The 25,723-nt window shown below is 41.3% G+C and overlaps 3 protein-coding genes across 3 annotated transcripts; 1 reads left to right on the top strand and 2 right to left on the bottom strand.

Moving 5' to 3' along the window:
• Positions 1-6,582: 6,582 nt before the first annotated feature.
• Positions 6,583-8,355, bottom strand: LOC311149735 (osteoclast stimulatory transmembrane protein-like). The gene is made up of 2 exons (XM_084186945.1): positions 7,347-8,355; positions 6,583-7,190 (listed from the first exon to the last, which is right to left on the bottom strand). Exons 1-2 carry the CDS (start codon positions 8,259-8,261, stop codon positions 6,810-6,812), a joined length of 1,296 nt encoding a protein of 431 aa, XP_084043071.1. The 5' UTR covers positions 8,262-8,355; the 3' UTR covers positions 6,583-6,809.
• A 2,644-nt stretch (positions 8,356-10,999) lies between these two features.
• Positions 11,000-19,276, bottom strand: LOC311149712 (Na(+)/dicarboxylate cotransporter 3-like; the record flags this gene model as incomplete). The annotated part of the gene is made up of 13 exons (XM_084186921.1): positions 11,000-11,185; positions 11,301-11,438; positions 13,605-13,766; positions 13,999-14,111; positions 15,283-15,380; positions 15,504-15,608; positions 15,884-15,976; positions 16,159-16,284; positions 16,656-16,835; positions 16,940-17,000; positions 17,675-17,838; positions 18,035-18,300; positions 19,166-19,276. The coding sequence occupies 13 exons, from the start codon at positions 19,274-19,276 to the stop codon at positions 11,000-11,002; spliced, it is 1,803 nt and encodes a 600-aa protein (XP_084043047.1).
• A 5,136-nt stretch (positions 19,277-24,412) lies between these two features.
• On the top strand, positions 24,413-25,420 carry LOC311150013 (melanocortin receptor 3-like; the record flags this gene model as incomplete). Its single annotated transcript, XM_084187254.1, has 1 exon — positions 24,413-25,420. One exon carries the CDS (start codon positions 24,413-24,415, stop codon positions 25,418-25,420), a length of 1,008 nt encoding a protein of 335 aa, XP_084043380.1.
• Positions 25,421-25,723: the final 303 nt, after the last annotated feature.

Here is a 25,723-nt window from a genome sequence, read left to right as displayed (position 1 = left end):
TTGGTGCGTGGAGCAGGAGCGGGCCGGACCGGGCTGACGATGCGCACCCCTGGCTTGGTGCGTGGAGCAGGAACGGACCGGACTGGGCTGACAATGCGCACCCCTGGCTTAGTGCGTGGAGCAGGAACGGACCGGACCGGGCTGACGATGCGCACCCCTGGCTTAGTGCGTGGAGCAGGAACGGGCTGAACCGGGCTGACGACTTGCATCCCTGGCTTGGTGCGAATGGCAGGAACAGGCCGGACCGGGCTGGCGACGCGCACCATAGGCTTGGTGCGGGGAGCAGGAACAGGCCGGACCGGGCTGGCGAAGCGCACCATAGGCTTGGTGCGGGGAGCAGGAACAGGCCGGGCCGAGCTTGTGACGCGCACCGTAGGCTTGGTGCGAGTGGCAGGAACAGGCCGGGCTGGGCTGGCGACGCGCACCGTAGGCTTGGTGCGGGGAGCAGGAACAGACCGGACCGTACTGGGGACACACACCACTGGCCCTACACCGGGATCTGGAACGGGCCGGACCGGACTGGTAACACACCCCAGTACCTCTCGCCGTGCCTCCACACCTTCCTTCCCTTCTTTGACCAGTAGCCCCCGTAACCTGGCGGCCTCCTCTGCTAAGCTCCCTAAATGCCCTGTGACAGCCTCCTGCTGCCCAGTCGCCCATGCCGTGTGCCCCCCCCTAAATTTATTTTGGGGTTGCTTCCTACCCGTGGACCAGGTCTCCAAACCTTTCGCCAGACTCTCACCCCACTGCTCCAAAGTCCAACCTCTCTGCTCTTCACTAGGCTTGGCCCAGTCGAGGTAGCAAAGGCGATCCACTAGAGATTCCCCTGGCGATGGCTCCTGGACACGCTGCTTGGTCCAGTCTTGGTGGGATCTTCTGTCACGATCGTCGAGAACAGATGAGGACCAAGGCGCAGCGTTGCAGACGAACATACTCTTTATTAGAGAACACGACCAAAACAACAAAAACGATAACGTGACAGTCAACGGTCAAACACAAACCAACTTGAACAAGATCCCACAAAACACAAAGGGCAAATGGACAGTTTAAATATGGCTCCCAATCAGAGACAACCAGCCACAGCTGACACTCGTTGCCTCTGATTGGGAGTCACTCTGGCCAACATAGAAACAACACAACTAAAACTCCCAACATAGAAACACAACACATAGATTAACACACCCTGGCTCAACATAACAGTGTCCCCAGAGCCAGGGCGTGACAGTATCTCCATAAGTTACTGGTACATACATCCCAATGATGGCTTAACATGTTTGAGGATACCTGGAGAACACAAGAAATGGCCAAAGTATGTCATATATATGTATCCTTTAAATGTGTTGTAGAAAAGTGGTGAAAAAGTGGCCAAGAATTTACAAAGATTACTGATTCTTGAACATACTTCCATCCTCATTTTCAGTATTTTACATTTAAACACTTAAAACTGTCAAATGGGTGTTCCCTAAAGTCTACTACAATGATATGAAATAAGATATTCTGTATTTTGTCAATTTCAAGAAATGTGACAATAAACCTTCCCTGTACTTACTTCCTTGTACTTAGAATGTTGAAAATGAAACCATGGACATGAAGCCATTCCAATTATAGAATGGGATGTATGGGACACGATAATAATTCTACCAAAACTTAACTTACAGTCACGTCAAACAGTGCAGCCAGAAAAAAACTAAGTAGCTACATGTGTTTAAGCTGTTTTCTAGTAACATTAATTTGGATACATCCATAACAATGAGCTAATGAGGCGCGATTTCACCTTGAATAGAAAATGTGCTCTCTCGTCAGGACACTGTTGTTCAGAGGAGCTAGCCAACAACACAGCTAACACAATCACTTCAAACTGAAGCTGGAAAGACCGCAAACTTGCTGCACTTTTTCTATTGACATTTCTTTGTATATATCCATAAAAAAGATGCCAGCTGATTCATGATTTCGACTGGCTGAGAAATGCTGCCTGCCTGTCTGTCTCGTCCCGACTCCCGACACGTTCATTACTATGGGACAGCTTCAGATCGAATTTGAATATTGAAACAATGTTGCAAATGTCGGAGAGACAGACAGTAAGGTTTATAAAAATATCCGTTGTTGAAAACGAAATGTTAGTCTAAAAGAAATGTGAGTAATGTCTAGATGCTTTTTATCGTGGAGATCAAGTTTATAAATTGCCTGGCTGGGCTGAGGAGACAGTGGATTGCGCAGTTAGATGGAACAGAGTAAATAGGCATTTTAACATTATAGATTTAGCCAGAGGTAACTTGTGGAATAGCAACTGGCTGGAATGCGGTTTTAACCAATCAGCATTCAGGATTGGAACCACCTGTTGTATAATGGGCTGTATGTACCAATTATTTATGAAGATATCGCCATGTGAATCCTGTCCAATTAGAACTAATGTAGCTGGTTGGTGTTCATTTTCAAAAACTGGTCTTTTAGAGTATAATAGGTATTGAATCTGCAATGGCACTATAGCTACACATCTTTATGGAGTAGTTTACTCACTTTGTGTAAAGACTGAAAGGTATCATCATAAAGGGTTACCTGTCTCTCTGCTGCACATAATGCATTCCTATGGGATTTGACCTAAAGTGATGTGTAAAGGGCAGGTTTCCTGTCACATTTCTTAAAATTGACACAAAACAGAATAGGATATTATACTGTATATCACTGCAATCAGTAGACTTCAGTGAACACCCATATATATTTGTTGAGTGTTTACATATAAACTATTGGAACTAGCAATCAAAAACATTTACAAAAAACAGTAAATTGGCACACATTTTCACCACTTTTCTACAGAAAGTTTAAAGGATACATTTATATGGCATCTTATAGCTTGGATTAGAATCAAGAGATAAAGTTACAGGCAATATATTATACAATTTATTAACCTTTTATTTTGGTACAGAACCAAAGATTTATGTGAAGAGAAATTATATGAATTATACATTTTGTTCCAGGCCTCACAGCAACAAAGCATAAAATATTAGACACATAGTCTTGAATTATGGGGTAAACATGAAGAAGAATTAAGACGGACAAAATGGCTGGATTAAAAATAGATGAACAGACATTCTATTAATACACTGGCCAAAATAGCCTTCTGATGCCTTCTGGGAGTTGAAAGCAGTGTGCTCATAAAAACGCTGAAGCATTTTTGAGGTATGACAAAAAACGTGTTTGTATTCCAACATAAATCACAGAGGTACAGAAACCGTTTTTGCTCTCAGAGAGACTTTAAGTTTTAGGTGTCATAGGAAAATGAGTTTTACACAATCTAATCCATCATTGACCAGAAAGAATAAACAGAATAATACCAAAACACTAAATAATTTAGCTTCTTATGCACATTTTAAAGCATGATTGTATTAATTAATTTGTAATAACATTCGGAAGGTCCACACATGACATGACTATGTGCCACAATATTTGCCCTCTGAACATTAATCTGAGTCTAATTAATTGCCATCCAGGACCTATATACTAGGCAGTGTCAAAAAATTGTCAAAAACTCCAGTCACCCAAGTCATAGACTGTTCTCTCTGCTACCGCACGGCAAGCGGTACTGGAGCACCAAGTCTAGGACCAAAAGGCTCCTTAACAGCTTCTACCCCCAAGCCATAAGATTGCTGAACAATTAATCGCATGTCCACCCGGACTATTTATATTGACACCCTGCTGATTTTGTACGTTTGCCCACTGACAAAGAAATGATCAGTCTATAATTTTAATGGTAGGTTTATTTGAACATTGAGAGACAGAATAACAACAACAAAATCCAGAAAAACACATGTCAAAAATGTTATAAATTGATTTGTATTTTAATGAGGGAAATAAGTATTTGACCCCCTCTCAATCAGAAAGATTTCTGGCTCCCAGGTGTCTTTTATACAGGTAACGAGCTGAGATTAGGAGCACACTCTTAAAGGGAGTGCTCCTAATCTCAGTTTGTTACCTGTATAAAAGACACCTGTCCACAGAAGCAATCAATCAATCCGATTCCAAACTCTCCACCATGGCCAAGACTAAAGAGCTCTCCAAGGATGTCAGGGACAAGATTGTAGACCTACACAAGGCTGGAATGGGCTACAAGACCATCGCCAAGCAGCTTGGTGAGAAGGTGACAACAGTTTGTGCGATTATTCGCAAATGGAAGAAACACAAAAGCACTGTCAATCTCCCTCGGCCTGGTGCTCCATGCAAGATCTCACCTCGTGAAGTTGCAATGATCATGAGAATGGTGAGGAATCAGCCCAGAACTACACGGGAGGATCTTGTCAATGATCTCAAGGCAGCTGGGACCATAGTCACCAAGAAAACAATTGGTAACACACTACGCCGTGAAGGACTGAAATCCTGCAGCGCCCGCAAGGTCCCCCTGCTCAAGAAAGCACATATACAGGGCCATCTGAAGTTTGCCAATGAACATCTGAATGATTCAGAGGAGAACTGGGTGAAAGTGTTGTGGTCAGATGAGACCAAAATCGAGCTCTTTGGCATCAACTCAATTCGCCGTGTTTGGAGGAGGAGGAATGCTGCCTATGACCCCAAGAACACCATCCCCACCGTCAAACATGGAGGTGGAAACATTATGCTTTGGGGGTATTTTTCTGCTAAGGGGACAGGACAACTTCACCGCATCAAAGGGACGATGGACGGGGCCATATACCATCAAATTTTGGGTGAGAACCTCCTTCCCTCAGCCAGGGCATTGAAAATGGGTCATGGATGGGTATTCCAGCATGACAATGACCCAAAACACACGGTCAAGGCAACAAAGGAGTTGAAAATCTGTGGAGGGAGCTGAAGGTTCGAAACCTTAATGACTTGGAGAAGATCTGCAAAGAGGAGTGGAACAAAATCCCTCCTGAAATGTGTGCAAACCTGGTGGCCAACTACAAGAAATGTCTGACCTCTGTGATTGCCAACAAGGGTTACTAAGTCATGTTTTGCAAAGGGGTCAAATACTTTTTTCCCTCATTAAAATGCAAATCAATTTATAACATTATTGACATGCGTTTTTATGGATTGTTTTGTTGTTATTCTGTCTTTCTGTCTAATAAATCTACCATTCAAATTATAGACTGATCATGTCTTTGTCAGTGGGCAAACGTACAAAATCCGCAGGGGATCAAATACTTTTTTCCCTCACTGTATACACCTGTTCTGAAAGGCCCAGAGTCTGCAACACCACTAAGCAAGGGGCACCACCAAGCAAGCGGCACCATGAAGACCAAGAAGCTCTCCAAACAGGTCATGGACAGAGTTGTGGAGAAGTACAGATCAGGGTTGGTTTATAAAAAAATATCAGTAACTTTGAACATCCCACAGAGCACCATTAAATCCATTATAAAAAAATAGAAAGAATATGGCACCACAACAAACCTGCCAAGAGAGGGCCGCCCACCAAAACTCACGGACCAGGCAAGGAGGGCATTAATCAGAGAGGCAACAAAGAATAAGCAAACACGTTTGGTGTTCGCTAAAGGGCATGTGGGAGACTCCCCACACATATGGAAAAAGGTACTCTGATCAGATGAGACAAAAATTGAGCTTTTTGGCCATCAAGGAAAATGCTAAGTTTGGCGCAAACCCAACACCTCTCATCACCCCGAGAACACCATCCCCACAGTGAAGCATGGTGGTGGCAGCATCATGCTGTGGGGATGTTTTTCATCGGCAGGGACTGGGAAACTGGTCAGAATTGAAGGAATGATGGATGGCGCTAAATACAGGGAAATCCTTGAGAGAAACCTGTTTCAGTCTTCCAGAGATTTGAGACTGGGACGGAGGTTCACCTTCCAGCAGGACAAGGACCCTAAGCATACTGCTAAAGCAACACTCGGGTGGTTTAAGGGGAAATATTTATATGTCTTGGAATGTTTTCTGTTTTCAAGTTTTCTATTTTTATGTCTTATTTCTTGTTTGTTTCACAAAAAGAATTATTTTGCATCTTCAAAGTGGTAGGCATGTTGTGTAAATCAAATAATGCAAACCCCAAAAAAATCAATTTTTCATTCCAGGTTGTAAGGCAACAAAATAGGAAAAATGCCAAGGAGGGTAAATACTTTCGCAAGCCACTGTATGTAGACATCAAACCAACTCTCGTCTGTTGATTGTGGAGTTCTCCCTTGCAGTAAGAAACAATGTAATAAACGGTCCTGTTCCTTAAATGGAGTAAACATTCATTTTACTTTAAAAGGGCCCTCAAAGCCATTTTTATGCAATTCTTTAAAAGCATCAACCTTTCACAATATAAAAGCTTAAGTGAAAACGCTTGTGATTGTCTGTTATATGGTATTAATTTCTTCATTAAGCCTAGAAACATGGTTTCATGAGTGTTGTTGAGAGGAGGCAGTGGTAGCGTAAAAGGGGTGCTCCACGACCAGGAGAAAGGTCATATGACTGTGACTCACTAACAGGATGCCCTCTAATGTTCTCAACAGGCCCTTTGGCTCATGGAAAGTAGGATGTTGTCACTGGATTCATCAGTTGTATTTTAACACAGGGATAAGCATGCTTGTATCACTTTGAAGTTAAAAAAAATGTATTCCATGTTTTTCATTTGTATGTTACAGAATCAGTTTAATCTGGAAATATTGAAAAATCAAATCGACATATTCTCTCAGCTGACAGCTGGTGAGACTGAGGAGGGTTTTTTCAATATCTAAAATAAATCAAAACTATTATAATGGCAATAACTCAAAAGAGGAGCAGTGAAAGCATTAAAAGCAGTTCTTGAGATCTACAGCAGAGGTCTCCCTAAACTACAAATAATGACAGTAAGTCAAGCTTCAAATTACATTTTGGTTTGTGTGAACGCTGGTCTCATTCACAGCTTCAATGAAAAATATATTGTTTTCTCTTGTGTCCTGTTTCGCCTGTATCTTCTTCAATAAGAAATTAATTCTCTTTTCCTCCTGCTTTTTGAAGAAGGATGCAGACACTTTTCTGCGGATGCGTCTGGCGTAGACCTCCAGTAACACCATGATGTAGCTCACCAGACAGAGTAGACCCAGTAAGACCCTCACTCTCAGGTCTGGTGCCGAGGGCTCTACATCACAGAGTAATGCCTCTGGGTTAAATGTCCAGTCATACTGCTTGTGGAAGTTTGCCAGTTCTGTATCCCCACAGATAGCTGGGATAATACATAGGCCTGGAAAGCGCAGGTGAACCTGTCAGAGAAAAGAGAATCCAGTCACCATTTGTCCACTGTGTTATTCAATTTCATATCATCATTGATCTCAAGGCTACACATGATATAATGTCACATTATGTTCTGTGATGTGCCCGACCTCATATAGAAAAGTCCTGTATCAATATTGACCTACCTTATATTTCACAGCTATGCTGACAGCTGTAGCTGGAACATCCAGCAACCAAGGCCCACTCACTGTAACCAGATGGTACACAATGTGATCCAAAGCCATTATGAAGATGATAACAATGAAATACAAAGTCACCACTACTATGGGAGGAAGACATCTGGTAAATTCCTGGTTTGTTATTTTACAACTTGTGGAATTAACCATCTTTTTCAGGTTAGTTGGTTCTATTTGGATTCCATCATCAGATGCTTTTTGCAGTAACTGTCTTGTGATGTAAACATTGTCAAACTTAACTGAAATGACATATGACTTCAGGTAGTAGGCTGATTCAACTATCAGGTAGATTACAAAGATGGCCGCCAGAATCCTGTTTGACAGAAGTTTATACTCCTCCAGCAGTTTATTGGCACGTGAAAAGTCACTCTCAATCTGCTTGCTTACAGTAACAAACTTATTTTGGACCTCTGACACATCAATGTGTGTAAAATGATCAAATTTCCTCAATTTGTTAACAATATTCAGTTCTTCCTGTTTCACTTTGATAGCCTCTCTAACAAGATCTCTCTTTGCTTCTTGAAACAGCTCAGATGAGTTCAAAAGAGAGCGGGCAAAACCTTCAGAGGTGCACTTTAAAACGTGCATCACCACTCCCATGTTAACGGTTATGTTAAGGATGATGTTCAACACTAACACAATCACAGAGGTGGAGATGATCAACTTGCGCCCCTGTTTGGTGCCCAGAGTGGGCAGGATCATAGTTAGTACACAACGGAGAGGATGACAGAGGAACGAGAGGAAAAGGATGGCCACAGTATAGATGCAGGCAGCAGTGCTGGAAGTACCACTGTCATATCTCAAGATCTCTGTCATCCAATGGTAGAGGAGACCACCAGTCACCATGGCGATAATGAAACACATAGAAAGCAATGTCAGAACCTCCTTGGCAGCCAGGGTCGGCTTTGAATAAACATCCCACAGATACTGTAGAGTGGTCTTTATGGCACCCCAAGGTTCTTGCCTGAAAACCAATGATTGTGTGAATTCAAGTTTTATTAGTTGTATGTACAGGATACACATGGTATACACAATCCAACAGACTGCTTACTTGTAGGCTCCTTCTCGACAATGCAACAACAATAATAAATAATTAAAGGTAAGAATACGAACTTAAAGTAAATGGCTTAGTAGAATAGACTAAACATGTTACACATTTTAGAATTGCACTGTATTCTAACTATGCTGTGATTGTGATCAAACTGTAATACACACTATTCTGACTATCATCATGTATTGTTTTAATATCCACATTATACAAGAGCAGAATAGCTTATTATTGTGTAATTAACACTTTAATAAGCCAGCTTTCTTAAATTCACAAGAAGGGCCTAGCACAATTCACTGTGAAAATAATATACATTTGACCATAACATGAATTCCTTAAATCATCTCATACATAGCTGTCCGTAATCCAGTAACGTAATGTCTCTTTCACTCAAAAGACTGAAAAGTGAACACCTACCTCAATGAAAAGGCAAAGCCCATGTACTCAGTAATGAACTTCATTCTCCTTGGTAACAGTTCATGTGAAGTTACAAAGTTGTCTGATGGGGGTAACTATGAAGTTTGAAACAGGAACTTATTATGCACAGTCACTGCCACATAGATATGTGTAAGATGGTTTCCAAAGGGGACAGAAGGGCTCTTGCTCATGCCCACATGCTGACACACTCACTCATATTGACAGGCATGACAAATCAACACATGAACCACGTTATTGAGGAAAAATATTAGCAGAAAATTATGATAGTTGTTAAACATGCAATACTTGGTGACTAATCATTTAGGGAAGTATTGGTGAGTTAAAAGGTGCTATACTCATATGAGCAGTGTGGGATCCTATTTATAGATCGAGGAGGTCATACTACTACTGACTAATAGGAGGAGGGATTGTTATGATCTGGGAAACTATGAGCATGTGAGCAATTGTACGGGTCAGAGTTTTCCAAAACAAAATGTTTAGCTGGGGCTTTTTAATTTCCCTTTGTATTACAGTCAGCATCAAGATTGAGCAGTTTCATGTTGTGGTACGACTTGTCAAACTTCCCTTTCCAACATGTTGTGCTCCTTTTCCAACATGTCATGTTCTTCTATTTAATGTGTGTACTGTGTTACATTTCTAACAAAGTATTATTGTGTTCTGTTGTAGTTTGTCTCGTTTACTGGGGCCTCCCCCAATGACCCTTCCTCTCTCACACTGAGTAACTACTTCAGAGTTCTGCCGAGTTTCCAAAGGACCGCCTCCTTAGTACATATTATGCTGTGTCACCTGGGTCAATGATTAAAACTAAAAAGGATGATAGTGGCATGGCCCCCTTCTGAATATTATCCCATGGTTTTAGTTGCTCTGTTGTATATATTACAGTGTGTCTGTTGGTGCCTGCTCACTGACATCAGCTAAATATAGCAATTCCATGGATAGATGAAAAAAGTAAATAACACATTTGCTGTTGAGTTTTATTTGGTAATAACAGTAGTATTAAGAAAATAACAAAGCTACAAAATGTGCATTGATAAACCTAAACGTATTACACTAAATACAAACTATGGTAGAAAATTGTTATTTAAATTTCCTACATACTACATTTCTAGTGATTATTTAAAATAAAATAAGATCAGAAAATCATGATTTCTGGATTTAAAAGACATGATGAAAAGTAAAAATGACCTTCTGTGTGTAACTTACAATGTGTTAAAACATGTGCAGCCAGTGACCCCATGGACTAGGTAAGCATTTTTCATGAATAATTCACAAACTCCTGTTGTGCGTCAAGACAGTCACAGTTTATACAACTAAAGATCAATGGAGTATCGAGTTCAAGTATGATTTACTAGTAGGTGGTGGACTTGGAGGATGAGTGTTCATTGTGATGAAATGGATTGGGTCTATTATCATCAAGCAAACTGCTAACACCCTAATCAATAAGGATTATCATCACAAACACTATCTAGGGAATGTTACAGTGAGGAATGAGACGGACACTCGTAAAGTGGCACACTGACCAGCAGAGGTCACTAAGATGCAAGTCATTTCAGCAAGCATAGCAACAGAACGATGACACAGATGTCACAGGTGTCTGGACAAAAACGATCTCCGACAGTACTTGTTGTGTAACTGTGGAAGAGAATGTAACAACAGACAGACCAACCACTGTCCATTCTGTCGCCCCCTGCCCTGCCCAAACAAATGATCTTCAAATGGAAACTTGGCACAAGGACCTAAAACAAACCAAGACAAAACAGTTGACACATCTGGGAGACCAGGGGTTCGTGGCATGTGACAAGCAAGAAAATGAGCTGATAGAACTTAGTATAATCTACATGACAGAGGACGTAGAGTACAAGGAGATCCTGAACAAAAAAAATCTAAACTCATACAGTATACATTAGGCAATGGGAAAATCTAGAAGTGTACAGTTCATTAGCAACATAGTATAGCCATCACACCATAGGCTAAATAACTTAGTAACAACTAATGCTCCACAAGTCTATAGTTATTGACTTTTGTACATATTCAGAAATGCTGCTCAAGTATTTACTATATAATACAGTGTAATACTTTGTATTGGATAAGCTTCAGATCTACGGTATGCAGTGTATCACAAACTAGTAAGGTTGAAAGGTGGGACGGAGGGGAACTGTATATCTGTGACAGTACTGGACATGTTGCTTGGACGAGCCCAGTCTGGATAAGTCTCCAAACTGAACATGGCACGACCCCAAGTGTTTATGGCCAGAGAAACTGATAAAATGCCCAAAATGTTCATCACAAAGCCTGTTTTCACCTGGAAATAGAGAAACCAAACATATGTAAATAATATATTTACTAGGATACAGTATGTTTAAGTTTAAGAACAGTCTGAAATATGGTCATACAGTATATTGGCGTAAGGATCTTACCATGTCCTTCACCAAAAGATGGCCAGATGCAAAGGCAATGGAGTTGGGAGGGGTGGAGACTGGCAACATGAAGGCAAATGAACATCCTGTTGTCGCAGGTATCATAAAGTAAAGAGGGTTCACCTTGACAAACATAGCCTGTAGAGAGGAGACAAACACATTCATTGATATTATTTTGCTGAAAAATTGTGTTAATAGGGAATATTAATACTTAGAAACAGTTTTTTTGCACAAATGAGCAGAGTGTGTGAATCCATATCGCATTCAATAAATGGCAACAATATTCCAAATTCTTAGTCATGTATTTGGCTTAGAAATGTCACTGAAGATAAGTAACTTGGGTGCACTTGTCAGGGTGATACTGGATGATACTGGATGGGTGATACTATTGCTTAGATTTAACAATACTGTAAGACATTGGTACAGCCAGCCAAAGACAACTGGTTACTGATAACTGTACAGTGAGGGGAAAAAAATAATTTGATCCCCTGCTGATTTTGTACATTTGCCCACTGACAAAGAAATGATCAGTCTATAATTTTAATGGTAGGTTTATTTGAACAGTGAGAGACAGAATAACAACAAAAAAATCCAGAAAAACGCATGTCAGAAATGTTATAAATTGATTTGCATTTTAATGAGGGAGATAAGTATTTGACCCCCTCTCAATCAGAAAGATTTCTGGCTCCCAGGTGTCTGTTATACAGGTAACGAGCTGAGATTAGGAGCACACTCTTAAAGGGAGTGCTCCTAATCTCAGTTTGTTACCTGTATAAAATACACCTGTCCACAGAAGCAATCAATCAATCAGATTCCAAACTCTCCACCATGGCCAAGACCAAAGAGCTCTCCAAGGATGTCAGGGACAAGATTGTAGACATACACAAGGCTGGAATGGGCTACAAGACCATCGCCAAGCAGCTTGGTGAGAAGGTGACAACAGTTGGTGCGATTATTCGCAAATGGAAGAAACACAAAATAACTGTCAATCTCCCTCGGCCTGGGGCTACATGCAAGATCTCACCTTGTGGAGTTGCAATGATCATGAGAACGGTGAGGAATCAGCCCAGAACTACACGGGAGGATCTTGTCAATGATCTCAAGGCAGCTGGGACTATAGTCACCAAGAAAACAATTGGTATCACACTACGCCATAAAGGACTGAAATCCTGCAGCGCCCGCAAGGTCCCCCTGCTCAAGAAAGCACATATACATGCCCGTCTGAAGTTTGCCAATGAACATCTGAATGATTCAGAGGAGAACTGGGTGAAAGTGTTGTGGTCAGATGAGACCAAAATGGAGCTCTTTGGCATCAACTCAACTCGCCATGTTTGGAGGAGGAATGCTGCCTATGACTCCAAGAACACCAACCACACGTCAAACATGGAGGTGGAAACATTATGCTTTGGAGGTGTTTTTCTGCTAAGGGGACAGGACAACTTCACCGCATCAAAGGGACGATGGACGGGGCCATGTACTGTCAAATCTTGGGTGAGAACCTCCTTCCCTCAGCCAGGGCATTGAAAATGGGTCGTGGATGGGTATTCCAGCATGACAATGACCCAAAACACACGGCCAAGGCAACAAAGGAGTGGCTCAAGAAGAAGCACATTAAGGTCCTGGAGTGGCCTAGCCAGTTTTCAGACCTTAATCTCATAGAACATCTGTGGAGGGAGCTGAAGGTTCGAGTTGGCAAACATCAGCCTCGAAACCTTAATGACTTGGATAAGATCTGCAAAGAGGAGTGGGACAAAATCCCTCCTGAGATGTGTGCAAACCTGGTGGCCAACTACAAGAAACGTCTGACCTCTGTGATTGCCAACAAGGGTTTTGCCACCAAGTACTAAGTCATGTTTTGCAGAGGGGTCAAATACTTATTTCCCTTTCCCATTAAAATGCAAATCAATTGATAACGTTTTTGACATGCGTTTTTCTGTCTCTCACTGTTAAAATAAACCTACTTTTTTCCCTCACTGTAGTTAATGTCCAACAGACCCAACAGCCATGGTGCTACACTGACAGATCTGTTCACAAACAGTAAAAAAGTCAATTGCTGTGGGAGAGTAGAGAGCATCAACTTCCCCATTATCTTTTCCCATGGGGAATACTAATCCATTAATTAGTAATACAGTGTAGTTCAAGACTTTATGGTAGTTCACAAGGGTGTTCAAAAATACTACACACAATATACAAAATGAGTGTCTACTAGTCCTCTTCATACCCACAGGGTACTTCATTCTTAACAATGGAAACATCTAACTAAATGTTGAATGTTGTGGTCATATGTCATAGATGACAATTCACCAGTTCAGCGATGACAGGCAGGAATATGATAATGGTGGCGGTGTTGCTGGCGAACTCTGTGAAACAGGCCAGGAAAGCTGTGATAAACATGACAGCCACAGCAGGAGGGACCTGAGCAATAGGCTGGAGGTAGGCTCCTATCCACGCCGCCAGTCCTGACTCCTACACCACAGGGACAGAGCATCAAGACAGCCCTTGTCTCAGTAGTAGCAGAAATAGGTCAAAAAAGTATATAAATCACCAAACAAACAGCTATTCGAATGTAGAGTTACACAAATGAGAATGTGAGTTAAAGGGATTTCATATCTATGGTGTGCACCATTAAACATTAAAGGGGTTTCCCCATAGAGATCATAAAGCATAATGATTCTATATGTAAATTCTATGGTTTTACCTCACACCCCTTGGCCATGGCAAAGCCTCCACCCAGCAACAGAATTATATTCCATGGGACACATTCCTGTGTTTTCTTCCATGATAGGAGAGGAACATATGGATTATTTGGTGCTGTGGAAAACATGACAGGGTATGAAATCAACTTCAGCCCTCCAGACAAATCCAGGTCAACCACCGAAATATCAGAATATCTAACCTGCAAGGGGCAATAAAGCTAGGGGTTAGGGGTCAAAGTAACGGTTAGGGGACAAAATAAGTCTGGTTGGGGTTTTGTTTCTCTCTCGGGTACCAATAAGTTAAATATTTTGGGCTGTAAAACATGAAGTTATGAATATAACTACTATTCCCTGAAGGAAGGGAACGAGGTACAACATCGTTATGGGGAGTCGCGCTTTTGTTGTACCGAGTGAACTGACTGAAAGGGAACTATAATTTCACAGGCTAATTCTAATAAAAAGCATGAGCTGGCGCACACCCAGAGAACATTATTCAGTGTAGAGGTGCTGACTAACGGGGAATAAACTTCAGGGTCTGAAGAAGGCACAGTGATGCCGAAACGTCGGTGGTTTTTTACCCAATAAATTACTGGGAGGTTATACATATGGAGTGTGCGACTCTCTTTGTTTTTATAGCTTACAGGCTAATTCTTAACATACCTACTCAAAATTGTTTTTAATAAAGAACATTAAAGAGCTCAATGCCAAACATATAGAAATTCTAATCTTGCTGGAAATATATGAGGGTAGAACATGAAAACCCTGGTATTTCTGTTGCATAAGAAGTTGTGTGCTATGTTAAACCAGTGGGTGAACACAGAGCAAGCCAAAGTGTGGCAACGCATTTTTTTTAGATTAATAATATTTGCACGAACAGAGGGGCGACAGTCTTACCTCACAACGAGACGCTGCTCAGACTCACTAATCTACGTCATTAACATTCCTCAGGTTATTTACAGTACCATACAACAGAGCCAATACAAGTTCTGCACTTCTGAAATGAATTTATGAAATGACAAAAAAAAATATTCTGCCTTTATAGTTGTCAATGTTTCTGTAATTTATGTCTGTCGAGGCATGATTGAATAATAATGTGAGTTTAAAAACCATGATCTACAGTGTATGTATACAGCTGCTTCACTCCATCTAATCTTTTGATTTGAAAACATACCGTTTTCTCTATATCAGTACAGAAAGGCGGTATGATTGACGCAGTGGTATTTTCCATCTACATATTCTAAAAACGTATTTCTCATTATTTGGGACATATCCTTTCTGGTACTGACCTCTAGAATCAAACCACCAGCTGAGAGAGGGCTTTTGGGAAGGGAAGAAGAATAGGATTGACACAATGATCATTCCAGTGGTCGCATCTGAAACATACCTGAAGGAGGAAGAGAGTCAGAGAAGAGGAAGTCATGAAGCAGCTGGTTTCCTCATGCCTCCAGTGAATTATACAGACATTTCCTAGGTAACGGGCAGTGGATTGTCAGCTTGTCTCTCTTACCCTTTGTTGAAAAACGTGGACCATCCAGTTACAAATTTGGGATCTCTTGTGAACAGGAGAACGGCAAACAAAATGAAAAAGAATGCAATGGCTCCTTCTGCAAAACTAAAATGGAAGATAGGAAATTATTGTCTGTTCTACATTACCACTGACATATAGTCCAGAGGGTCAAGAACAGGGGTAGTCATCTTTAGTCATGGAGGGCTGTAGCAGGCTTTTGTTCCATCCCAGCATTAACACACTGATTCAAATAAACAATCTATAACATGTGAACAATGTGGCCCTTTTGAACCAGAATTGGCCACCCCTGGTGTAGGGCATGATTTAAGATTAGAGCATGTTGCCTGTGATTTAGTGTAGAGATATGTTAGAGTCCTTACTTTATGGGGCCTAGTTTTCTGTAGTCTTCATCAATAACGGCCTCAGCCTTCGCCTCTGCTTGTGCTCTTTCGTCCTGTTTCTTCACACACAACCTGAACACAACAAACAGTATGAAAATAATGTGGAAATATCTGACAGGTAGGAGAATGTATTATTCCATATTACTTCAAAAAGTGTACAGTAAAGAATCCTATAACTCTACCACAGACTGCCACATGTCATCATCTATGGTCACATTTTTATATTACACTTAGATATGATTTCACCATCATACCGTGTATTCAAGCCCCCGTAGAGGAAAGAAATCCATAGCCATCCCAAGATGAGGAAAAACACCATGAGAGGAAATGCGAATGCAAACCAAGAGCCAAAATTGATCAAGTCGCACTCTGGGAAGTAACTAGAACACAAAGAATTAACTGTCAAAAAACAGTACAGCAAACATGAAAAAAATCGTATTTTATGGTCTAAATGTAACATGTTCTTCGTACGCAGCTATTTGCCAGTTAAATCCTACCAGGCCTTTAAGCGTGACGTCTGAAGTTCTACAACATCTGAAACATCCCAGTACTTGTGTCACTTATCTCATCTCTTTTCATAATGGTTAAAAGTTTGTACGCTGTACAAAACCCTCTACTAGACCTCCTCAGAGAGACCGTCTCACCTTACAGACCTTTATTGCTCTCTCTGATGGGCCTGTGAGGTCTATGAGAGGGTATGTTCAGATGCAGTAGGAAAAAGTGAGATCAGTCAAGTCTTCAACTTGGGTACCTCTTAAGTTGTCCAATGAGGATGAGGTTTGGTGCAGTGCCTGTCAGGGTGGCAGTCCCTCCGATACTGGCAGCGTACGGGATACAGATCAGGAAGCCTTTCCACACCTTCATCTGGTACTCGGACTCTGTCCTGATCTCCTCTCCAGTCCTCCCATCTGACCGCTCCATCCGATCAGATCTTAAGGTATAATTATACCAACATTAGTAAATAGCTACACGATAACAATGAATCCTATTCTAACAACATGAGAGCTTCAAGTTTGTTTATGTTTGCTTTCTTACCCGTCTATAGACAATATCTGTTTTTCAGAGGGCAGTGCATGCAGCTTTACTTGTCTTTGACCTGATGGATGTTGAAGTGAACAGGTTGTGTTAGAGTTATTCTCTCCATTGTTTACTCTGCAGTGACAAATGACAAAATATATATTTTTTAAGGACAGGCTTAGACATCATAACAATTCCATATTGAAGACCAATTTGAAGGCGATTTAGGGGGTCATCTAAGTGTAACTGCCTCTACTGAGAATCAACACGTTTCCCATGAACCAATTACTGTGATGCTACAGTATCCATAGCTATGGAATGAATGAGACAAGCTATAACAGAGATATTTAAACATTTCTTTGTCATCAAAGCCTGTGAGTTACAGTTTTCTAAGTAGGTTGCCTGTAGGCCTTTGTCATATTTAATGTATGACTTGAAAGGCGGCTAATATAATCAATCAATTATCATTTGAATATTGACATGTCGTGACTGAAGGCAATGTGATGGAACAGTTAGTTGTAAAAAAGTTCACACCCTCAGTTACATATTACAGTTTTAGTGTGGAAACATCACTCTTAGCTTTAGAAAATTGAAGTATAGTATGTTTGTTTTTGTAAGCACTACAGCAATTTGCATTATATGTACCCTACAGTGTCGATAGACCAAATTTGTCCTGGCTTGGTTACTTTATATTCTTAATCTTTTCACTTGATGTATGTGGGACAGTTGGAGAAACCCTACACAGCAACTCACCCCCTGTCTCATCTTTCACCTTACAGTTCTCCTTCAGAATGGCCAGGTCTCCAAAGAGACTCTCCAGGATGGCGTTAGCAATGGGAAGCATCATGGCCGTTGTTGCGGTGTTGCTGAGCCACATGGACAGGAAGGCAGAGGTGATCATCATTCCCAAAATCAACCTGCACAAAGAGATGGACACATGGGCCAGGAGTAAGTAGAGAGGCACATCAATACAATTCATATTTCTGATAATATGATTATGTAGCCTATATTTTGCCATATGCAGGGCATTCATATTAAATAATGGAAAAGAATCCCAAAATATCAATTATGATTAATTTATTACTGTTGTATATAGTGATATAGACTTCTCACCAGGCTGGTTTGACTCCAACAATCTTAAGAACTTTCAGAGCTATTCTGCGATGCAGACCCCATTCCTCAATAGCTGATGCCATCACAAGACCACTGAGAAAGAGAAAATTGGTATCGAGGAAGTATTGAGGGCAGACTTTCTTGGATGGAAGAATTCCCATTGTTGGAAAGAGGCAAACGGGTAGCATGGCAGTGACAGCTAAGGGAAGTGTCTCTGTGCACCAGAACACAGCCATTAGCAGCACCACGTACAGACATTTCCCCTCCTGAAAAACGTAACAGAAACATGTTGGTGAACACTCAAGAGTAAAAGCCAACTGTGGCATTTACAAAGGTGATCTATTTAATTAATGTTTGTATCATGCTGTGGAAAGATAAATGTACAAGGAATGTACTTTTTTTCTGTGACTGGATTTGCAAAATTAGGGGGGAATTGTAAATAAATAAGTCTTTGAAGTTATAAAAAATTGGGTTAGGGCTCAGATTGGGCTATGGTTATGATTAAGAGGGGGGAATGAAGTTAAGTCAAGTTATGGATGTAAGGATTGTTGTTTTAGATATATAACGGAGTGGCAGGTAGCTTAGTGGTTAAGAGCGTTGTGCCAGTAACCGAAAGCTCGCTGGTTCTAATCCCTGAGCCGACTAGGTGAAAAATCTGTCGATGTGCCCTTGAGCAAGGCACTTAACCCTAATTGCTCCTGTAAGTTGCTCTGGATAAGAGTGTCTGCTAAATGATTAAAATGTAATGTGTATGGGGCATGTCCTATACGCTGGAATAACTTTATCAACCTAAAACAGATCCAAATGATAGAATTGTAGGTTTTAATCACGTGGGACACTTCTTATGATCCTGATTCTAATTTCAGTGAAGTCCAACAGATGTGGGGTTAAAGGGTGTTCGAATTTAAAGGCAGGTGTGGATATTAATGATCATATCAGTTTTAGGCTATGCGGCAATACTGTATTTAGCAAGTAGGCTACCTGACTTTCAGTTAGTAGTTCATGACAATTTGATATGGTTCAGCAATTTGGTTTAGGTATAACTTAAAAGTTTAAACTATTTATTCTTGTGAGTTAGAGGAATAAATGGTCACAGTAACAATACCTGTGTATCTTCCAATAAGCACGTACCTTTTCCGGTAGACCAAAAAGTAACGGGAGAAGAATAAGTGGAGTGAGGAAAAGAATAAGTTGTTTCTTGACACACCAAAGTTTCTTAGCGAATGTTGATATGGTTTCCATTTCCAAGTCGAATATGAGCTCCAAAGCTCGTTATGTGACGCTTTAGTGCAGACCTTGAAGCCTCTATCTCTTTTATTACTTTGACTTTGTTGTTTTTGCACTCTTGGAGAAGATTAACTATTGGTTTACAGGTTAACTCCTAACGCGTTGTTCAAGTTATTATGGATGTGCGCAAATTGAGCCTGCTCTGTGGTTGCCCCATCGGGCAGGTGATTTATTTTGTTTCACTAATAACAACCAAAATGCAAAGCATTCCAGTAGTCTGGTTTTCTGGTTCCTCCCTGCAAAACAGATGCCATGTCAACGTTCATAAAAAAAGGTCTATCATCATGTGATCTTATAGCCTGTAACCCATCCATGGAGGATCCCACAAGGGAAGGGGCCACACAGGTAAGCCATGTAAAACTTAATTTGAGGGTGTAGGGACTTGAACCAGTGACCTTGTTTGAAGTTAAAGGATAAGAGCAACACGCACCTGTGCCATAAAGGTCAGGACCTTTAAGCAGAATTCATATGTTTGGAAATAAATGGAGACCGACTACATGGAGACTACTATTGTAATAAGTAACACTTGATACATAGCCTAGTTGTTTTTCGTAGATAATTGAAAGATAGGCCTACTTCCTATTGCATTGGCTGGTTAAAGAGGTGACTTCAGTTCATTGGTGATTTCGTTAGTGGCACCCACCATTGCGTGCACAACAACGCAAAATATGAGAGGTACTTTTATTAGTCCATTGAAATGGAAATGTTTCTTCTGCTTTTTTTACCCAACCCCTCCGATACACACACACACAGGCCTACACCCTAGTGATGCCCGGTTTGACTCATAACCCGTAATCCTCGCGGTTATATCCGCACGGTGGGCGGGTTTAGGGTCATGCAACATTGTGTGGATGAAGGGCTGGTGGGTGGCGTGTAGGTTGAATAAAGATAAGACAATACCTTAAAATATCCATAAATGTATAATTCTTGTCCAATTTATATATTTAGGCTACATGAGGTTTTTATTTTAGGCTATCTGGCATTAGTGCGTAAGCCTAAACTTTAGGGCTTAACTGTAGGCGCGACAAATAGCCCACATGCCAATAGCCAAATGCGTTTGGGAACGGGCTGAAAAGGTGAACGTACATCGAGGCAAAAAGGACAATGTCGACGTTTAATTCAGTAAGAGTAAAGCTGCGAAATGGAGGGTTGAAAATAAATAGAAGGGAGAGCCAGAAAAGTAGTTTTTGGGAAAGGTAAAAGAGGATGATAGCATTTCCGGCTATGTTATGTGTGATGATTGTGAGGCACTATACAAATTCGACAGTCACAAGACCGGGACTTCAAATAGGCATGTCATGTCAAGGGAACTTAGAAGACTACTGTTCAGATGGGTTAAATGGAAACTGAAATCTGGACACTGACTGTAGGTCTATAACCTCTCACATAGCCTTAATATTAACTCCTGCAGAATTAAGCATTTCTTGCAGTAAAATGATATAGGCTACCAAATGTAGGCTACATTTTGACTTGGCAACAAGTGGAGAAATATGATTTATTTCTTTAAGCATCTTGAGAGAATTACTTACTGTCTGTAGAGGTGCTATCTTTATCAGCATCATAAAAGCTGATCGTTTTTCAAGCACATAAAATATGCATCCAAGCCTAACTGAAATCTTATCAGCAACATGTTGGGTCATTTTCACAGCTTTATATTTAATTACAACCGGGAAAACTGATGGCATTTGGACATTTTGCACAGAAAATCGTTCTTGTTTTTTGTTGTTGTTGTTAGGCCTTTTGCTTGTTCTCCCCGGTCCCTAAACGTTTGCTCCGCAAATAAAGCAGAGATGACAGAAAACTTGACCGATGTCAACTAGATTGACGCATTCATTCTATCGATTTATGACATTGTTCTGGGGAGCAAGGGTTTATTTCATCTTCTAGGGCAACTAGAAAATTACAAGCAGAAACATATCTAAATCAAGCAAAAACAATCTTGCACCCCCTGTCAAAAAAATCGTTCCGCCTTCTCTCACTGAAACCTACAGATCATTTTCTGATATTAGCGGGTTAGGGTCGGGTGCGGGCCTCAGATTTTCACTTTATCACATATTGTAGGGCAAGTGCAGATGGGTTATTAGCAATTGCGGGCGGGTGCAGATTAGTTATTAGCAATTGCGGACGGGGTGCAGGTGTACCACTACTACACACAAGGTTTGAGAGGCTGCAGCAGAGGTCTCCAAATGTGCCTAAATAGGACTAACCATACATTCTATATCTGCAGGGACAATGTGGAGTGAGGACATAGGCCTACATTAAACTACTAGCATTCACAGTCACATGTCAGAAATAGACATTCCTCCAATGTTTCTCAAACATCAAATTTGTAAGTTGTTTCAAACTTCAAATTTCGAAGTCTTGAAGTTTACATTTAGGCATTAACTCCGATTTTTTAAGGTTAGGGTTAAGTTCAGGCATTAACTCGAAATTCTTAAGGTTGGGCATTAACTCCTAATGGTTAAGGTACGGGTTAAGGTTAGGATAGTCTTAAAACAAAAATATCTTTCGGTTGCTGGATTCGATCTTGCAACCTTTGGAATCAGAGGTAGATGCTTACTGTTGCCCCTATTAGCCGGTTTCCATGTCATTTACCGACATCCTCACACATTATCCGGTTTCCATGTCATTTACCGACATCCTGACGTCGAATACTGACTTGTATCACGGGTGACCTGGCTTGTTTTAAAATACATTGGTGTTAAAAGCAGTATAACAACTTGGTAGCCGACTGTCTGGGTCGTCAATAGTTACCACAGCCATAAAGTCATAATTATTAAACCATGACTATTTCTAAAATGTATATTCTTAAAATCTGATTTTAAACCTAACACTAACCTTAACCACACTGCTAACCTTTTGCCTAACCCTAGCTAAAGTAAATGTTTAAGATAAGCCCATTTTTACTTTGTGGCTGTGGTAACTAGTGACAACCGACAGTCTGCTTTGGCACTGCTCAATATAAGATAATGGCAGGCTCGCTTCTCTCCCACGGGAATAGCTCCCTCTCTCTTTTACTGTCTAAAGCCATTCATAACTACACTGGCCTGGCAAGAAACGGTCTCTGCTGGCAGCAGTCTGATGGCCTCATAGAGGTCAGAGCCAACCCTCTATTGCTCTTGATCACAGGAATAAGTAGTGCTTTCCACTGTTTAACTATTCTCTGCGATGCAGAGGTGCCATCTAGTGTCAACATGTGTCATACATAAAAACAGGTTTGTGGTGGGTACACTCCCCTCCATATGTATTTGGACAGTGAAGCTAAATTGTTTTATTTGGCTCAATAATCCAGCATTTTGGATTTGAGATCAAATGTTTCATATGAGACTACAGTAGCCTACATAATGTCACCTTTTACTTAAAGCAGCAATCAGCAGTAGAAACAATAACAAAGTGCCCTCCCCAACCCTGGTTCGGTAAAAAGCTGAGGGATGGGGCTGGAGAAATGTAACTCTCAAATTCATAGACAGCACTATGATGCAAGGATTGAACAACCATGATATGAAAATTATAGTTTTAACCATGTTTTGTTAACATTTTCTTTGTTTAAAAACATTGGAGTAAAACAAGCTTATATTTTGGGTTCTGAAGGGGTATGACAGTTGAACTAAGCTCATGATGCATTTCTAAATTATATTCTTCAAGAATCAAGAATCGTGAATTTATAAGTCAAAAAATTGATGTAGTAACAGCTGATTGTACCTTTAAGGTTATTTTCATGCCTAATTTACCATTTATAAATGAAAGCACTTAATGTATTTAATCCCCCCATGTGAAGAAGTCATAAGTATTTTAAAAAATTCACTTATAGTGTATAAAAGTAGTAAAACGTGTAGTAGATGGTCCCATATTTCTTCCACACAATGACTACATCAATCTTGTGATCTCGAAAAACTAGTTGGATGCATTTGCAGTCTGTTTTGGGTTATGTTTGGCCCAATAGTAATAGCTATAGAACAGATTCTTCCAGCTATAGAGCATAATCAGAATGACAAGGTGCATGCAGGTTACTGTAAGTGAGGAGATGGCTAGAGACAGTCAGTTAGCCGTAGGCACTGGCAGTGGACTAACCATAACCTTGTCCCAAGGCTGATTGTGTCTGATGAACCAGATTAGACCATGACATAGTCATAGTGGTTTACCCTTAGCAGATAGTGCAACTAAGCAACTCTGCTAATTACATATTTTACTTTAGACTCACAGATCAATTTGTTCCATTCAGTTATTCCCAAAGGACAGGTCTCCCCTATGGTGCCCCCCCCCAGTTGTGTAATGCTATGTTGGATGAAATGCAAACAGACGGTTCCTGAGGCAAGAAAAGGTTAGACCCGTTGTTATGCCTATATGTTCTGACAAGTTTCATAGAGATTAAGGAAATACAGTAGGTCTCAGGTTCTATCTACTATTAGACCTAAATGCTAGAAATGTCTATAAACACCCTTTTTGCTTGTTGTGTGTGTGTGTGTGTGTGTGTGTGTGTGTGTGTGTGTGTGTGTGTGTGTGTGTGTGTGTGTGTGTGTGTGTGTGTGTGTGTGTGTGTGTGTGTGTGTGTGTGTGTGTGTGTGTGTGTGTAACCAAATCTCATTTGGCTTTAAATGATTTGGTGAAACAATGATTCTTCTCTATTTTGATTTTACATGCACCATCGGTTTTGTCAGTTGAATTTACTGTAAGTTTCTCAATTGCCTGGGTTATTTTTCCTTTCAAGAAGGCAGTCAAATAGAATGAATGTCATTGATTAAGTATTATCAGGTGAAGTGAAAGTTGTATAAGGTGAAATGTCAAACTACTGAATGTGTGTGTGTGTGTGTCTGTCTGTGTGTGCGCTTGAGTGAATGTATGTGTCTGTGTGCGCTTGAGTGAATGTATGTGTTCATTGAATTGGACCGGGGGGGCTGAAAGGGTTCTCAGGGATCAGGAGAAACCAGACAACCACAGTTCTCTCTAGCTGTGATCTAAAAGGAGGAGCATCCAGCAGCAGGGCTCCAGAAGAGGCTCTTATGGGGCAGGTGGCTCGCTCATTACCTTGTATTCCTGCATCCCGGCATCCCGGCATCTCCCTCTGTGAACTGTTGTCTAAATTCCCACCAGATGAACAACACTTACAGACATATGCTGCCGCCGGACCTTTGGCTCAATGAGACTACTAGGGAGTCTCTGGCCGGGGAAGACCAGCAGGGGAACCGGACCGGCATCGGCACCAGCATCGAGCCTGGTCTGTGTGAGCCGGTCCACATCCAGGCTGAGGTATTCCTGACTCTGGGGATCGTCAGCCTTCTGGAGAACATCTTGGTGATATCGGCGGTGGTGAAGAACAAGAACCTCCACTCACCCATGTACGTCTTCCTGTGTAGTCTTGCTGCTGCTGACATGCTGGTGAGTGTCTCCAACTCACTAGAGACGGTGGTTATCGCTGCGCTGAACAGTCGGTTGATAGTGGCGGACGACCACTTTATTCAACTTATGGACAACTTCTTTGACTCCATGATCTGTATCTCCCTGGTGGCCTCCATCTGTAACCTTCTAGCTATCGCCATTGACCGTTACGTGACCATCGTCTATGCCCTGCGCTACCACAGCATCGTGACGATGCGACGGGCTCTCCTGGCCATCGGGGGGATCTGGCTGACATGTGTGGTCTGTGGGATAGTCTTCATCGTCTTCTCAGAGAGCAAGACGGTCATTGTGTGTCTGATCATCATGTTCTTCACCATGCTGGTGCTCATGGCCACTCTGTACATTCACATGTTCCTGCTGGCGAGGCTGCACATCAAGCGCATCGCTGCTCTTCCTGTGGAGGGCTTGGTGCCCCAGAGGACCTGCATGAAGGGAGCAGTCACCATCACCATTCTTCTGGGGGTGTTCGTCTGCTGCTGGGCACCTTTCTTCCTCCACCTCATCCTCCTCATCACCTGTCCCAAGAACCCGCTCTGTGTCTGCTACATGTCCCACTTCACTACCTACCTGGTGCTCATCATGTGTAACTCTGTCATAGACCCCGTCATCTATGCCTTCCGCAGCCTCGAGATGCGCAAAACCTTCAAGGAGATCCTGTGTTGTTTCAGTGCCACTTGCAGTATTTTCCACTGTAAATACTGAAGTGTTGTAGTTGTTGGTCATAAAAAAAAAGGCACAGAAAAGGCTTTGAACGTGGAAGTTTCATGTGCTGTGTATTTGGACATTGTTATATGGACACTGTGTATTTGGACATTGTTGTGACATGCAGATTTGGCTTATTGGCTTTGTTATTGGGCTGATGTTTTTACTTGTATATAGTGTTTGTGAAAATGTGAGAAGCAAACAGTACAAAGTGAAGGATTTAACTCCAGTGTGACTTATTTAGTTAAATATTGTAGTGACACTGTGTTCATAATTGCGGAAATTGACTCTGCCACACAATCG

The sequence above is a fragment of the Coregonus lavaretus genome (genome assembly GCF_964263955.1).
Source record: "Coregonus lavaretus genome assembly, chromosome: 22".
Lineage (NCBI taxonomy): Eukaryota > Metazoa > Chordata > Actinopteri > Salmoniformes > Salmonidae > Coregonus > Coregonus lavaretus.
The sequence above is the reverse complement of the archived record's forward strand: the minus strand, read 5'-3'. Positions and strand labels throughout refer to the sequence as shown.